General features: G+C 34.7%; 1 protein-coding gene across 2 annotated transcripts in view; it reads right to left on the minus strand.

Moving 5' to 3' along the window:
- Positions 1-17,335, minus strand: part of LOC142339255 (uncharacterized) — a 70,405-nt gene that overhangs the window by 42,299 nt on the left and 10,771 nt on the right. For both annotated transcript variants that reach the window (XM_075389130.1, XM_075389129.1), the window contains 2 exons: positions 15,791-15,864; positions 15,460-15,505 (listed from right to left, as the gene is read on the minus strand). In XM_075389130.1, the coding sequence (XP_075245245.1) occupies positions 15,460-15,505; positions 15,791-15,864 (120 nt within the window). The remainder of the gene's footprint in view (positions 1-15,459; positions 15,506-15,790; positions 15,865-17,335) is intronic.

Genomic DNA, 17,335 nt, shown 5'->3' on the forward strand with positions numbered 1-17,335 from the left:
TTTAAATCTCAAAACAGCGATTCTTTGTATTTTCTTGCTTTCAAAGGTATTCCGAAGACGCCAAAGCAATAGTTTTCAACTAGTTTGAGAGAATTTTGCTCCTACTGAATCCCAAAAAAGAAGGGCGTCGAACGTATATATTGGTTCTATTGGTAATTTTTTCTGTTAGCCATTCTTTTGAGAATCAGATAGTCGATCAATTGTAAGGATAAAAATTATCAATTTTCTAACAATCCAAATTCATTTGGTGGTTAGAAACCCCCGAACTTCAACTCAATCTGAAAGATGATACGTTGGGCTTGATGAAAAAACAAAGCCAACATTAGGGTGGTTGAAAAAGAAGATTATTAGAAAAAAACGATCAGTACAACGAAATGCAAAAAGTTGTGCGCGTCTACCATTTTCACGACAGTCTTGTTATTGTATCTTCATGCACAGCGTAGTACAAAAACAAAATATAAACCGACTAATGTCAGAAGAATGGCTCTCGAAAGACAAGGGATGGAAATTAATTCAGGGGCTGTAGCCCAGACAAAACTTTCTTTATGGGTGAAAAAACCATTGACCACGCCAGGATTCGAACTACGGCCCTACCAATCCCTCACCAGAGCCACCCCACTCGGAACAATAAAGATCACTCAAAATGAAGATCAAAAGCGTTGAAAAGTCACTTAAGAAGTCAAAGAATGTTTTAGAAGAAAAGCCCAAAAATTTTGCAAAAAAATTGCAAAAAAGACCAACACGTTTACAATAATTGTGATGAACTTCTTTCAAGAGCAATTAAAGATTAAAACAATAATCAATAATTTAGAGCTAGCAAAAATAGTGGTTTTGAAGAATGTGTTTAATTTTTTGTCAATTAAAAATGATTGCCAATCAAATTGTACAGACTAGTACTTAACTATAGGAAAAAAAGCGAAATAAATGGGGTCGCGTCAACAGCTCATTATTGCCTTTGTAATGCAAAAAATGTGCAATATATTTTTTGTCTGTTTTGCAAATATTTCCAACAAGTCAGGAACAAAGCAAAATAATCTTATGGTTTTTTGGGCTGCTTATTTTAGCTTTTTCTAATTCGGCAAGTTATCAGGGTACTCAACATCTGCGACAGATTACAAAGGCAAAATTGCATTGGAAAAATTAAAATTCTAAACAGAGCTGGCAATTGCCGGAACATAGCCACCATTGACCCGCTTGACGCACATCAGGAACGAAACGGGGAAAAAGATAAGACAAAAATTGACAGAATTTGTTTTAATTTGGTGTATTATTCTTAAATTACATTTAAATCTGCCTTTAAACTGAAGGCTATTGAGCTTAGTACTAAAGCCACCTAACAATTGCTCTAATAACTTGGATAACCTAATGCACTATGAATTAATTACCATGCTTCATCAGTTTATTTTGTTTCTCCTAGTTTTGCTCCCAAGAGCTTTTCGGTATCCACTATATTGCGTAATTCAATGAGTGAAAAGCATAAAAAACTTATTCAAGTTAAAAAGCGAGCGATGCAAGTCAGTAGTAAAAGGTTAAAGTCGTCACTCATGTAAAACGAAAAATGTGCTCGAAAGGTAAAGCGAATTAAAAAAACATAGCAGGACAAGTCTTGGCCTACAAGTCAAAGAATTTTTCCTGACTAATCAAAACCAGACATAGATTGAACTATGAATGATTTCACGATTTTCTGTGCTCTTAACTAGAGTTAAAATTTCACGCTGCAAAAACCACTCTGTTTTGCTCTTTTTGCTGTTCCGGCATGACCAAAATCAGCACTTCAATTGGACTCTGAAATCATGCAAAAGTGTAAACAGAACTTAGAAAAATGGCGCCCCGATAAAATTCAAAACAGTAATTTTTAACAGGAGTACTGATACTCGTGGTCTATACAGTGCTCGAAAGAAACTTATTATTTCAGCTTTGAAATCTCCACAAAATTATTTGCTAAACTATTGGCAAAAATCAAAACTTCCAATTTTTCTTCCATTTCACAGTAGAATTCTTTTTATTTCAGCTTTGAAATCTCCACAAAATTATTTGCTAAACTATTTGCAAAAATCAAAACTTCCAATTTTTCTTCCATTTCACAGTAGAATTCTTTTAAGTGAGGTTTTTTTTCGATATTAAGGTTTTTGCTCATAATTGGTTGCCCATGTTATGTAGTTACTGGTTTAAAGTAATCTGCCTTTCAAATTATTGAAAAATAGGACGTACTGTATAGAACAAAGCAAATATTTATAGGTATTATTAATAGACGTAACCGAACAACGTCGGGCGAATTGCGCTCAAACGACCGGCTGGCTTCGTCAGTAGGTAGCTACGGTTTTGTGAGGCTAGCTTTTGCTGAAATGAAGGGCGTGAGTTGAGCGCAGCGGGGGGTAGGGTGCACGGGGGGCAACGGAACTGAGGGACTGAAGTGAGGGGGGTGATGTGAGAGGGATGAAAAGAGGGGTTTCAAATTATAAGAACCGCACGCCCTTTCTACCATGAGTATGCGTCTCCAATAAAGTTTCTGTGAATCGGATACTTGGAGACTAGAGAGCTGAAAGGCTCTAAGGGAAAGTATTGTCCTCTGGGCGCTACATGTTTATCCTGTTTTTGAGGACGAAAGTCAAATGGGTCAGGCAAAAAATCGCGTAAAAAAGACCACAGGACTAATATAATTGCTACAAGCTTCGTTTGAGAGCAATTAATAATGAAATATTTTATTAAAGCAGAACTTGACCGCTCGGCTCATGAATAAATTAAATTAGAAGAACCATTTCAGCTGGTAGTAGAATTTGACATCAAAAAATTGCACGCTGCTTTCTGTTTAGTTCCAAATAAATTCCTTGCAACATCTACACACCTTTTTACATAAAAATAATGGCATTTAATTTTTGGGTAGCTGAAAAGTTTTATTAGATTTTTTTTAGAAAGCTGTTATCCGATATTATTAGTGAATTAATTACTAATATTTGATGTTCCCGATGTTATTGAAAAACTGTTTACTCTCAAGCAGCAATTTTAATGAGTGAATAATAAAATACTGAGTTCATATATTTCTCGGAATATACAGTCTTTACGCTTGACAATTAAAAAAGCAACTTAAAATGGGTTGGAGCCTTAAAATGAGATGTGCACATCACCGATCCTCCCTGTTTTCACCTGGCTAGACACCAGTTCGGCCATGAATCCTAGATTTTAAACCATTTAATTTTCAACAATAGAAATTGCATTTTGTTGACGGTTTCAAATAAATTAACAGCACATGCGGTCTCGAACGAATGAAACACGCTAACAAATTCCCAATTTTAACCATCAATGCTCTATTTCTACTCCACGAAAAACAAATTCCAGGATGACAATCAATTCAAAACATGGACATGCGCAAGCGTGTTTGGAGAGGCTATTCCCCAGTTTAAGATAGACAATGAATCGGTTCAAAAGGAATTTGGGCGAATTCAATTCAGCAATATTTGCTAACTTAACGGGCAAAAATGAGCATGCATAGCAGAATTGTTGTATACAACCAACGTATTTATTGTATTGGCGGAGTCTTTTTTAAAAGCATTTAGTTTAAGATAAATTTGTTTTTGAACATTACAGACAACAGATGAAAATGTAGGCAGTGTGAACAGGAGGGAGCTTATTATGCTTAGAGAGAAGAAAGATATTGGTAAATATAAAGACAGACAGGGCGATCGTCGAATTAGCCGACAGGGTTATAGCCGAAAAAAAATCAAAACTAACCAACAACCAAAAAAAGTAGTTTATAAGCCAAATACTTAAAATGAAAACTGACAAGAAAAAAATAATTTTAGTAGATAACTTAAAACTATAAAACTTTTTGCGTCAACAAAAACAGAAAAGCAGTTTCAGCAGAAAACCAAAAAAAAAAATTCAGCCGAAAACGGAGGCGTTTACAATGAGAAATCTGAATGAGTTTCGTCAGCTATAATTAACCAATTCAAATTTTAATTTTGGTAAATTCTGAAGTGCATAAATAAGAAAAAACACTAGTTCCAAGTCAAAAGCATAAGACAACACACGTTATAACTCTAAAGTCATTCGCAATTAAGATTTTCATCAAAAATTTAAATTACTTAATTAACCTCAAATTAAGCCACAATTTCATCAGCTAGCGTTACAATTCCCATCCATGGTGACAACATAACAATACAACTACATGCTATGGCCAGGTGACAAAGTAAATGCACGGTCGGCCAACATGCCATGGACTAGCAATATAGTAAGTAATACATGGAACATGTACTTATGAAGTTTCGTACACCAGATTTTTACACCCTTGTTGATCATGTCTGAAAATATACATGGAACTGTGTCCTATAAACACATGCGCATGACTGCATTGTTTTTCAACATAATTAGAAGAGTGTTGCTAAACTACACACAATACACAATGCCACGACGCTAGTGGAGCAGACATTAGAGCATTAAAAATATTTCTTGAGTTCACTTGAGCTATGAATGGCAGAAGGAATTTTAAAGCAGCCTTCTGTCTCGTCTGAATAATCAAATATACATTACTTACTACTAAATTCAACACTCAACCTCCCCTCCCCCTTCCCCTCGTGTACGTTCAGACTCAAGTTGTACAAGAGCGTTTAAATTGAACAAAGGTGAGTAGTGGTTACTCCTACGCTGTTGTAGCAAATTAATAATTGATTTGCTTTCATTAGCAATGTCACTCACTTTTACCTTGCGGAACAGAAATAGAATCAATCGATCACTATCGTCTCCAAAAATGAACAATTTCCAATCTTTATGTTTCTTTTACCGCCACTTTAAACAACATACAACGCATTTGAAATCCCCTAGTGAATAAATTTCTCATCTCAGAGAGGTTGAATTTTTCGCGTCCGAAATTTTAAACAACTCAAATTATTAAATTTTGCTAGTTAAAACGGCTCAAATGCGCTCTTCTAACAGTAAAAAAGGGTTTCTTTTCCCGAACCCGAGTTCCTCCACCCTGAGTTCGGAACATTAACCAAGGACGTTTCGGGTTGTCTAGGAGGGCTTATTCTCTAGAAGCATGACGGACTTAGGAAGCTAAAAGCTACACTACAGCACTATTTTGTTTGTAATTATAGTGTGCTTACGCAAAATGCTATTTATTTCATGACCTCTACTTAACCACTATGCATTTAAAAGAGGCTTGCGTTTCAACATCTAAAAGAGAGAGCCATTTTGCATCTTTTAAGACCATTTTAAACCCTGAAGAGAATTCTAATCTGTCTCGTTTCAAGAACCGCAGCATTTTAGTACGGATTTTTGCATTTATTTTGCAATACTAATAAGGGTTCTTTGAATAATATCGATTAACGTTTTCACTCACCAATTACTGCTTTAGAACTAGTTCAAACTGCTAGCTTATTTTTAAAGAACGTTATATACACTTTATACCGGAACATAAATGCAAAATAGATCTTTATTTTTAACTATTCTATTAAAATTTCTGACCAAAAATAATTTTCTCTGAAGTTATAAGCTACTTATCTATCACTAAAAGCTTCTTATAGTTTGAGATCGGAGATACTTTTGAAACTGCTGTGTTTTCATTTTTCTGAGTCACGAAACGTAGACTAAAATAGATATACTTTAAAGTTCAGCGCTTTCACAAAACAGTGTCTCAAAAGCATTCAAACAAGTCATGTGTTACTTTCTCAGCGCCCTTTTAGAACTAGGATTGAACACAATCGGACAAACCAGCCAAACCCTCTCATAAATCCAAACACTGCTTTAATCCGAATTTGACTGCTTTAATAAATAGTTAAGATAGATAACCAAGTTAATAACCAGATTGTTTTACTTGATAGAACTCTATGTAGGCCAAGCCTGTGAAATAATTGTACAAAAGACAGTGTACTCGTAATATTGCATGTCATAAGAACTACCATTTAAAGAATGACGTAACTGATCAACCTCGAAACTCAATTTTAAACCAATATTCCTACACATGCGCTATCTAGATATATTAGAAGAACCTCAATAAAGCATATTAAAAGAAAATTAATAACGCATTTTGTAAAATACGGCCTCATTCAAACCTACCTACGCTTCTTTTGACTAACGAGAGGAACATGTTACAAAAACTCTGAATGAGTAGTCCTAACAGATGCCAGGAATAGGAGATTCTCAAGGTTCTTGTTCTTAGTGATTACACCAAAACCAGATACAAAAATAGTTGAATAGAATTAAAAGTTCAATACCAGAAGCCGCAGATTGAAAGGCTATACATGTAATTTGCATACCGTTGTTTGGATGACTTCGCAACGTAGAGAAAAACTGCAACATCGTTTAGCACGACGACCGTCTTGCACAAAAGAGTACATTCCATTTTTGTTAAATGCCTATAGACGGGAAAAAATGAGAAACGTTGTGATACAAAATTTGGTAAATTAGAAGCTTTTGATAAAAAAATCACTAATTAATAAAATTCTGCTACACAAAGCGAAAGATCGGTGCCAAATATAAAAATCTAGTTCTGGGAACCAAGGTTTATCCTGGTTCGGCGTGTTGAACGTCACTAGCTTGTTGACACTGCAAATCTTTTGGGTAAAATCGCTATACGCAAGGTCTGCGTGAAACCTTTTCAATTGTATAGCAAAATAGAACAAATTTTCATAAAAATTGCCGACTTGTCAAAACGGTAACTTAAAAATAATCCTGTCAGCTACATCACAAAAATTTCCTTTTTCACCTTGAGGACATTAATTCAGAAACCTGAATCTTTTAAACTTGAGTTAAAATTTCAAGAAAAAGGTTAAAATTCGCGAAATGAAACAATTACAAATAGATTATAAATCCTACTATTTTAGTTATAGTTATTATTAATATTGAAAACTTTATTTTCCTGTCTTCTCAACTCACTAGAGTGTCTTCTGATCTGAACACTGCACAACTTTAGCAACAATACAAATCAATCAAATTCATTGATTAGCAAAAAAAAAGAATTCTACGGAACTCCAGAGAACAAGCGGGACAATAGAAACAAAAACTTGAACCAAAACTGAATCAGTTCTATTCTTTGAATTTTTTAAATAATAACCCTTCAAGAAAAGATGAATAATGTATTAATTATACCGACCACATTAACGATCAGTTAACTCAAAGAATCTTGAAATTGTAACAATTTCGAATTGTTGTATTTAGGAATCTCTTTATTCTCACGCTCTGACAAAACGTAACAATCAAGCGTTTGTTTTATCATTCAAAAAAGACGATCAGTCACAGCAGTTTTTTCCAAGGTTGATCTAGGTTTTTCACAGTACCATACTCTTGGTACAAACAGAGTATGGCTCTAAACAACAAAATCTTGACGAAAACTCATGACACAACATAAACCGAATAACATCGTGTGAAATTTGCTCGAACAACGGGCGTGGCAATTTAATTCAAAGTGGACTGTAGCAACAAAAAACTTTTCTTTATGGGAGTAAAAACACTACTAGGGAGGGCAAAAGTACTTATCAGCGCACGCAGAGCCTGATATGGAGTTGAGGCAGAGCATCAAACAGCACCCTTGAAAGAAGGGAGCAAAAGCGGTTGAATGTGCGCCCCTGTTAAAAATGGCTCGTAGTCATGTCTCACCTACTACTGTTGGAAATGTCTCCAATGAGCAAAAGATAATCTTACTGACTCCAAAATCAACTAAGAAACAAAAGCGAAATCGACACTGGTAGACAAAGTTTGACTATTCGGCAGTAGCTTGGCTAGACTCAAAGTGTCTTGTGAACTCTAATCAAACTGAACCTCCTGGCAAGTAGGGATTGAATGTAAGGTTAATATGATTGAGATTAGGGAGCTGGGGATGCTGTCTACACTGTATGACTGAAATATGACAATTAATGGAAGAGAAACTGTGTTCCATGTGCAAAATTATATCTTAAATGAAAATAATCTCGTAAGAAATACCGTGGAAGGACACAATCAATGTAAGGTAGTCAAAGAAATGAACATCACAGTAGTGCTGCAACTTTGATCGCCTAGCTAAAAATGATTAAGAGTGCCTACAATACATGTTCGATCCAGGCAACACAAGCTTTGCTAAGTTCCCAAAGATGTTCTTACGGAGACTTCATGCTAACTGGACTCAACTCCTCAGAGAGCTCTGTTCCCCGATGGACTACGCACCTATGCTCTGGCCTTGATGGCGTTGGATTCGTTCCCATAAAGGTCTGATGACTAAAAACCTACGTCTCCAGCCAACGCGAGGTGCGCACTCTACGGAGGGATTTGATCCCACAACTTGTTGCGACCTAGAATGACGCACTTACACGACGCGGCTATCAGGCCCGTATGCTCGCCTCACTCATAGTCGCTTTAATTTTTACAAAACAGACAATTTTTCAACAATAAGATTTAGCTCAGGCAAAATCAAGCGTGAAAAAGTCACCCAAAAAGTGAAAGCGGAAGAATGTTCTAGAAAAGAGGGTCAATTGAAAATTTTACTTAAAAAAGAAATTATTGCAATAATTGTTTCAAACTTCGTTCCAGAGCAATTAAAAAAAAAAACAATAGAAGGGTGTGAAAAAACTCAGCAATTTGTATAATTCGGAACACACTAAGTTTGCCTGCAAAATGATGCCGGTTACAATTTACTATAGTTAATTTCGTTGCACTAAGAACAATCAAATATTGAAAGCCATTTCTGATAGTAAATTTGGCTACATTTTTGGGCTGTTACTCGAAAAATGGTGTGAAAATCAATCACACGAGTAATTTGAACAGTGTGAAGACAAGATGTGCATCCACGACACCAAAAATCATTTGCACTGATCATCACATGAAAAAAATGGTGTAGTTTTACACAAAATTGATTTGCGAAACAATATTGATTTCAAACGGTGGTCGAAATGCATCTGCACATAATAGAGAAACATATTTCCTGACCGGGATCGATCGTTACCACGCAAATTTCACGTACAGCCCTACAAGGATTTAAATTTCATGGGCTTTGCATAGTAACTCTTATGCAATGTTCCATCAAACATTAATTTTTATAAGTTCAATGATTTTCGACGCATCAACAGAGAATTTTTGCCAGCTAAACAAAAACTATAATCGATATCTACTTATGGTAAGCAGCGGTTTAAAACAGGGTATACTAAAGACGTACAAATCAGATCTGCCTAGATCACTTCCTATTGCGACTTAATCATGCGAAACGACTTGTCTATACCTCGATAATTAATTTTTACAAAAGCAATATTCAATCCATTTAAAGTGGAAACTTGTTAATATTTTTACTCCTCATCTCTGAAATGGAAAAAGCGAATTAGAAATCCATTTAAGGCTGTTGCTTAGCTAGTAGCTAGCTAGCTAGCGTCCCAATAGAAAAGAAAAGAGGGGCAAGTGTTAGTGTGTGTGGAGGCTGACTTACTGAATGAGAGTATTTTTAGCGGTGTAGAGATTTAATAAGTGGGAGGAGGGGGTAACACATTGCGCACAAACAACAGTTGGTTTAAGTCTGTCTGGTTTGTACCACTCTCAAATGACGCCTACAAAACCGATGGAAACTATTTATAAAACGAAACAAAAACGAAAAATTAACCTCGGGATGAGTATCTTGAGCTGACGGATGATTTATTGCTTCAATTGCATTCCCAAAAACCAGGCACCATGGGTGGTAAACACCAGCACACAAGTTGCTATACTATATTGCAAAAATTATCTGATCAGCAATTTCGTTCACTACAGTAAATATTTTGGCGCTAAATTCAACTACTGAAAACATTAAGCGACTAACGTCGGAAGAATTGCTCTCGGAAGAACTACTAACGGGAGCTCAAATCTACTGCAACCTGCTTCCCTCGGGGGGGGGGGGGGGTGGCGTAGATTGACTAAGGGAGGGGGTAAATTCACTGAGGTGGGGGGGGCTTCAAATGACGTCGTTATTATATACACTATAAACACTAATAAAGTAAAAAAAAAAGACACAAAATTCGCCGCATTTTTCATTGGACTATTAGTAGTGAACTGCCGCCGTTTGAGTTCAACTGCTGACACTTGTGAATGGGAAAGAAATTTAGATCAAGCAAAACGAAAAAGTCAAAGGCACAAAAGTCACTCGAAAAGTCAAAACGGTCAAGCAAAAATTTTGCATAGAAAATTATAGCCGGCAGAATACCGGAAACGACTGGAAGTCGTGAAATACAACATCTAGCTAACCTGACGAATTCAGAAATATCAAAAAAGAAAAAAAGCAATCAAAAGCTTGAAATTTAGACACAAATTTTAGTTATTAAAATGGGTAGGGACGGGGATAATTGCTCCAAACTTCGGTTGAGAGTAATTAAGCCATATGAATTACACTTACTAGCTGATTTGCAGGTCTAACATTTTTTTTAATGAGAACGAGGATCTCTTCAATCAGATCCGATAATTTTGTTCGACAAATCTCACAAAATAATCATCTATTGTAGTAAGCATAAAATTTTTGGTGTTCGAAACATCCCAAAATTATTTGGGGTTAAGGAACTTTAGATAGTCGCTCGTTTGGCAGGTTAAAATTCTTTGCGCAGAAAAAGAAGTTCAATTACTGCAAAGCGCTTGAAAAACTTATTGCTGAAGACTTCGTTTTTCAGTTTAAGCAAGTCTTGATTTTTTAAAAAATTTTTTCTTGTGAATTTTTCATGCTTTATATACATTTGAAGAAATTATACGCCCCCATGAACTCGCATAATTAATATATATCAATAAAAAATCAACAAAATAAAATTGCTAATAAGTATTTCTGTTAGAACTCAAACTCAGCAGCTCCCAGCGACAGAAAGATCAACAAACTATAACAAAAAAGAAAAGCTTTTTTAAAAATTTAATCAGCCCATATTTGCACTGAGAACTGAGGTTGTAGAATTTCTTTTTAAATCATATATGGTCTTTCAAAATAAAATTTTCTACAGCTGAGAAGTAAGGATGATTTATAATTTCTTTGATCTCTCAAGCGTCATTTTTCTACAAGTCGCCCCAACCTATATGATGAGTTGCTCTTCAATTGATCACCAGTTGGGCGACAAGCGACATAAGATTCCTTCCATCAGATTCGTTAATTTATTACCTCTAAGCTGTGTATCGTTGCAGTATGCATATAATTTAAGTCCTAACCCTACAAAAGGTATTTTATTTGGTGCATAGGAATTTTATGGTAGCCCTACTTGTTTCGTTGGCTTTTTCAATTTTCGCCGATCGATATCTTCCCGGTCGGTAAAATATAGCAAACATAGCAAAATTCGCCTTAAAAAGTACGTGAAGGAATTTAATAGAAAAATTTTCGAAGAAAAATCCTTTCCGAAAATCAGATTCACCAATCAAATGGTTCACACAACGTCAGCTTCATTTTAAAAGCCTCCAATTATAAAATTGAACAGTTCAATAGAAATTCAAAAGCAGTTCAATTTAAGACACTTTCATTTAATCAGCTGAAATGATGGAAAAAATTCATTCAAACGGACATCTCAAATAAATTGTTTTGAATGGAAAATGAAAATTGATTATCCTAATATGAAAGAGGATTTACCGAATTGCCTAAAAAGGAAGTTGATACTAACTTTGCTATGGCCTATATCACAACCTTAAAGATCGACACACATTTTTCATTTTATGCCCAAGTATTGGAGGGTTGAAACGGCACAGAAACTCAAGGGGGCTACGAAGCTACCTGAAAAGAACCTGTCAAAAATGTTCCGGAAACCTTTCGCGAAAACGCGCATTAGCAAGCAATTTAAGTTTGATATTTATACCAAATCTAGGCCAGCTAAATACCTCAAAACTACCCTTTAAATTTCACACAATTTGAACTTTACGAATTGTAAAACTTTACAGCATGTTTACTCAAATTACCAACTACGCAAAACTAGTTTCAAACAATACTGAGTGACGTCAATCGCCTTCAATCTACATGTAGCAAATTAAGAAAAGAAAAGAAAGCGAGAAAAAGTTCACTTCAAAAAAACCGCCTCTGTGTAAATAAATTTGCGTGCCTACAACCTACGACTAAGACGCAATTAGAAAGTACAAACTTAAACTTGGTAATATTTGCTTGTATAGATATCTCTATTTTTAGCAACCTCGTTTCATTTCTCTTTTCTTCCCTTTGCCTTTGCTTCGAGGCACCAGTTGGTTTTTCTAGCTAGTCAAAATAAGATTTGTTGTCGTTTAATTCAACTAATCACTCCTAACAAAGTTGACGACAAATTGACAAACACAGCTGCCGCAAAATCAAAGTTGTTTCCAATTAATTGCCAAAATAGTTACAATGCTCAAATGAACCGAGCGTTCCAAACAGTAAAAATTAACATGAAACTCAAAAGGGGTTATTTCTAAAGAAAGGGTGGGGGTTGAAACCCAATAAGAGTGCAGCTTTAATTTCAGTGCAATTGATTCTCCAACTATGTAAATAATTTAATAACCGTTCATAAGAACGCATAATAAAACTGTCACCAAAAACGCGACCTATTTGATACACGTAACTAGCAAAAAAGAACAATATATGATCAACTGAGGCGTTCAGTTTCCTTCTGTTGCGTCAAACTTTTTCATAGTCTTCGTAAAGGTGGAATAATTGACAAAAACTTGGAAAATTTTAAACCGAAGGAAATCACGGTTTTCTACCATAAACTGAGAGAGTCGGTCCTCTTGGATTACGCGTGCTTGGTTAATTCGCTTTTTAAAAGAAATTCTTCAGGTTTTTTATTTAGGCGTGGATGTTGTCCAGGACATAAAATGCATTATGATTACATGTGAATTTTTGCTACAATGTAGATTGCTACAAATAGATCAAAAATCTTTAGCACCCTAAAAAATCATCAAATGCATTTTTTCTCAAACTTTTTGTCACGAATTGCTTTCAACTTCGCTAGGGTAGGAGCCTAGAGGGCAACAGTGCCCCGTTCTCCTGTCCTCTCCTTTCTTGTTCCGACCCCAGTTGTGGGGGGGGGGGGGGAGACTATATACTCAAATGGGGTTTTTTTGTTCAGTCAATTTTGGCCGATCGATATATTCATCGTAGAGGAATAAGAAGGGTATCATTAAAAAGCTCTTCCAGCGTAGAATTCAAAAATAATCAGATTTTTTTTTTAATTTCGTGTTATTCGAAGAGCTATCTAGGTTTAAAATTTTGTGCGAACACGCGATATTAGCATTTTGTTCACTTTTAGCAAAATTTTTGTTCAAATTACGGCCTTTCTATAAAAATAGTATTTCAAATTACATTTCACGCTTGAAATTGAAGCAATTTTTTGTTACCAATAGACCGATAAAAAGGCTAGCTCTGGTCTGTTGAGGAAGTTTACTATCAAAAAAATGTCCAAATAAATTTGAGAGCTGTTTTTTCATTAGAAAAAATTCCTATTTATTATTGTTTTTTAATCAGTTAGAGACCAGTCATTTTTCATATAGAGGTTCTGTAAAGTTCAAACCTAATTTATAGTCAACTGATACCCAATGAACAAAATATTCATTTTCAAGGAATCATTCATGTTTTTTTTTGTCTTCGAATCTGTGTTTTCGAAATTTTTAATGAAATTTTGATTTTCACTATATTTTGGGCATCCTATGGCATATACTCGCAAACTAAAAGTCCAATCCACTTCCTACTGTGCATTAGGTTAACCTATATAGTGCTTTGAGTGGACAGCTAAGGGCTGCACAGACTTTCAAATTTTTTTTCGAACTTTTAATCGATATTAAACTTATTTTCATGAACAGTAAGTCAGTCTCAGCAATGACCGGACCACCTTCCGTTTTATTGCAACCCAAATTAATCTGGTAGGTAATTTTGTCTGATAACTATTAGTTTTAGGACTTCGATAAAACGAGTTTTCATAATTTCAAAAATGCGTATTTTTTTTCAATTTGATTCCTTTTGAAATATTTTCAATTATTCTAAAACAGATAGTTCTCATTGGCTTAACAGAACGGTAAAGGATCAGAGATAAAGTTTTCAGAGCGAAAATTATGGTTTAATTGGCTTCGACATTTTCTTTTGGAAAATTTGTCTGAATTTTAGTTGGTATTTGTAGTTGTCTTCATAACCATAGGACTTATTGTGATGTCTTATTGATAATATATTCATGACAAACATCCCACTCTTCCAATCAAGGCATAATGTACCGTATTTTTTGGATTTCCTTGAAGGCTCTTGTATTAGTGGCTGTTAAGACTTCAAAAATATTTTTTATAATTTTTTTTGGACATTAACCAGACTTATTTTCGTAAACTGTTAGTCAATCTCAGTAATAAAATGACCTCTTCCTTTGCAACTGCATCTACATAGAATATGGTTAGAGGTTTTATCGTAAAGGAAAGAACAACGCCATTGCTATTAAAAAGTATATGAAAAAAAAATTTTTTACCAAAAACTTCTCTTTTATTGGGTTTGACACTCTTCTCGCTCAATTATTTCTGAAATTCTTCATGTAGTCTTGGAATGCTGACTGGTCTCATAGGCATCTAAGTAAGGATTAAATGAATGATGTTACTCAATGCAGTCAGTTTATAGCGAATACTATTAAAGTTAATCATATTGTTGGTTTTCAAAGACTTTTTATACTTTTCAGTTTTTGTTCTTTTCGTCAACTTGTAATTTATTCTCATCATTGATAGGTTCAATCCAATTCATTGTAATTCAAAAACCACTTTTCCATTGATATCATGTCATAACTGATGTTTTAATTGTTGGACAATATGCGTTTTCATATAAGTTTTGTGAGTGGTCGATATTTGTTTCTTTCTCTTTTAGCACATTCGCTAAAAAATTCATTTTTGTGCTCATTTTGTCGTTTGTTTTTCTTCTCGTAGTCTTTCTAACAGAAGATCTTTTGAGCGCTGTAATGAGGCGTGGTGTTATGTATTTCAATTAGTAGTTCGGTTGTGTAACAATTTTTTTAAACTCAAACATCTATTTTTAATTATCTCATCATTAGATTGACAATTATGTCAAAAATGTAGATGAGCTCGGGTCGGAACATCATGTGCGATGCGAACGCGCATTAACGAGCATCCTTGTTTCTATTTTAGAATCAAAAATTATGCTCCGTTATTTTATTTTAAGCTTGTGAGTGCGTTTGTATATTTGACGTGTTAAATACCTAAAGAAAAATATTTACGCGTTTACTTAATCAATCTAATCGCGAATTTGGTTATGAAAGATGATTCTATAAAGGCAACATTTTTGTCGCTCAAAAAATTATCTCTAATATTTCCACACTCTTTTTTTACATTACGCTATCGGAATATTGCGACCGAATATATTACATCCCGATTTGACCTGGCGGCTTTTTACAAGCCACTGTTAAAGTTGTTAGATGAAACATCCAAATGCCACAAGACAACAAAACTTCCGCAGCTAATCAGCGAATACATAGAGATCACAGCAACAGTGATCAAATTTCGCCCGATTTTTCCCGATTGAATAAATGGAAATATTTCTAAACAAGCTTTGTGATTTTTTAAACTGACCTGACACTGGCGAACTGAGAGATAAGACACACCAACGGCTTTTCCACTGAAACATAAAATCCATCAAATACATCATTCAAAACGCAGGCATTTTCAAACAAAGATATTTTCCTCGGAACTGCTTCATACATAATTTTCCTTTTCACATCTATTTGCAAATAAAATAATGACTGTTTAAGGGTTCATACGTCCTAATAGGAGGTAGGATTATCCATTACCATTTATATAAACCGCGCTAAAAGTGAAATATATGTATATAAATAAAATCAACTATGCAAAGTCATATCTTACTTGGGGGTACGTTACTTATTTTCTTATAATTTCCACTCACTTTGCTTCCTTGTCGAACGCGCAATGGTCCCTCGTGCAATATCATACCAAGATTCTTTTCACCACTGTTCTCAGCTAAACAAAATTTACAATTTCACAACACAAACAGTCCGTATATTTTTGGTACAATGACAGAGTTTTTCAATACTCTGGGACATTTCGGATTGCGCTTTTATGACACTGAAATATATTTTATAAAAAAGGATCACCCCCTTAGTTGCCTATTACACACTTTTTGAATTGATACCGCATTGAGACTGTTCAATTTTATCTACAAACATGAAGTTGGCGGTAGTGGTTTTCAAAAAATTGATTCATTTTATTACCCAATTCGGCAAACATTTACATTATTCAATAATACTTTTTCTTTCAGATTAGCCCAAGAACTGATCAATATCTCGAAAACTTACTTTCTGCTAGTTTGTCCCTATAGAATATATACGAATGCACAATCCGTTATTTTTAAAATCATTTGAAACTTAAGCGACGTTTGTATAAACGTCTAGGTTTGAAACGTTGCGGTTCTTTCTTTATCGTTATGTCGACTTAATGTTATGGCATGAAAAAAAAAATCAGACACAAAGGAAAGCATGGAGCAAGTTTGTTTGACATATAACTAAATATCATAATCAGTCAAATTTGATCACTAGTTCTCGTGTCATGTCAATGCTTTCAGAACATAGCTTACATAAAAAATTCTGATGGAAGACAGATTCCTTCAATGCAAAAAGACAGCACTGTGGAACTGAGTAACAATTACTAGACTGAATGATTTCAAGAAAAACATAGCCGGCAGATCGCCGGAAAATAGTCGCGATAGACGCCTGTGGCCTTCCATGAATTGAAACAACTAAAGAAATAAGATAGACAGATCAACCAAAAAACCTTTAATAGACCAATAGACTTTTTGGGTTAGATTCGGACTGTCAATTTTCTGACACAAACGGTCTATGAGGAGAAAGCCCGAAAATAGCATTTTCAAAATTGATATTCAAAATCAAAAAACTTAAAGACTAATGCTCAAGAACTAAGGCATATAAGCTTGGCACTACTTAGATGCACACTATTGATCTTTTGACCTTTAAATGGTAAATATTCAGAAAATTTAAAGTTCCGTAAGTGAGTTCAGAAGTCATTTTTTAGTGAGGTAAGTCATGCAATCGACCTAAAAACAGAAATGACGTCAAGCACACAAATTTTTAATGCAAAGCAGTAGAAGTCACTGAAGTCATTGAAAAAGTCAATTCCAAGATGTCAGGTAGTAAGAATCATCGATGGAGACGACGAATTAAAAAAACATAGCCGAAGAAGTCTGCAAAATAGAAATCTACCAAATGGAAGACCAACTAAATCATAAATCAATAACATAGCTGGTAGGTTGCCAGAAAATAGCCGCAATAGCTTCGTAGATCTGCAGTTTCAAAAAAAAATTCACAAAGACAGACTAAAAAAGAAATTTATTCTTTTCATTAAGAGCTGAGATGTTTGATTAAGAATCTTTATAAGCTATTGCTGTCTCTATTAGCTGCTCTCAAATAACCTTCAT

This window comes from Convolutriloba macropyga, chromosome 5, assembly GCF_964194025.1.
Source record: "Convolutriloba macropyga chromosome 5, txConMacr16.3, whole genome shotgun sequence".
NCBI classification, from domain to species: Eukaryota; Metazoa; Xenacoelomorpha; order Acoela; family Convolutidae; genus Convolutriloba; species Convolutriloba macropyga.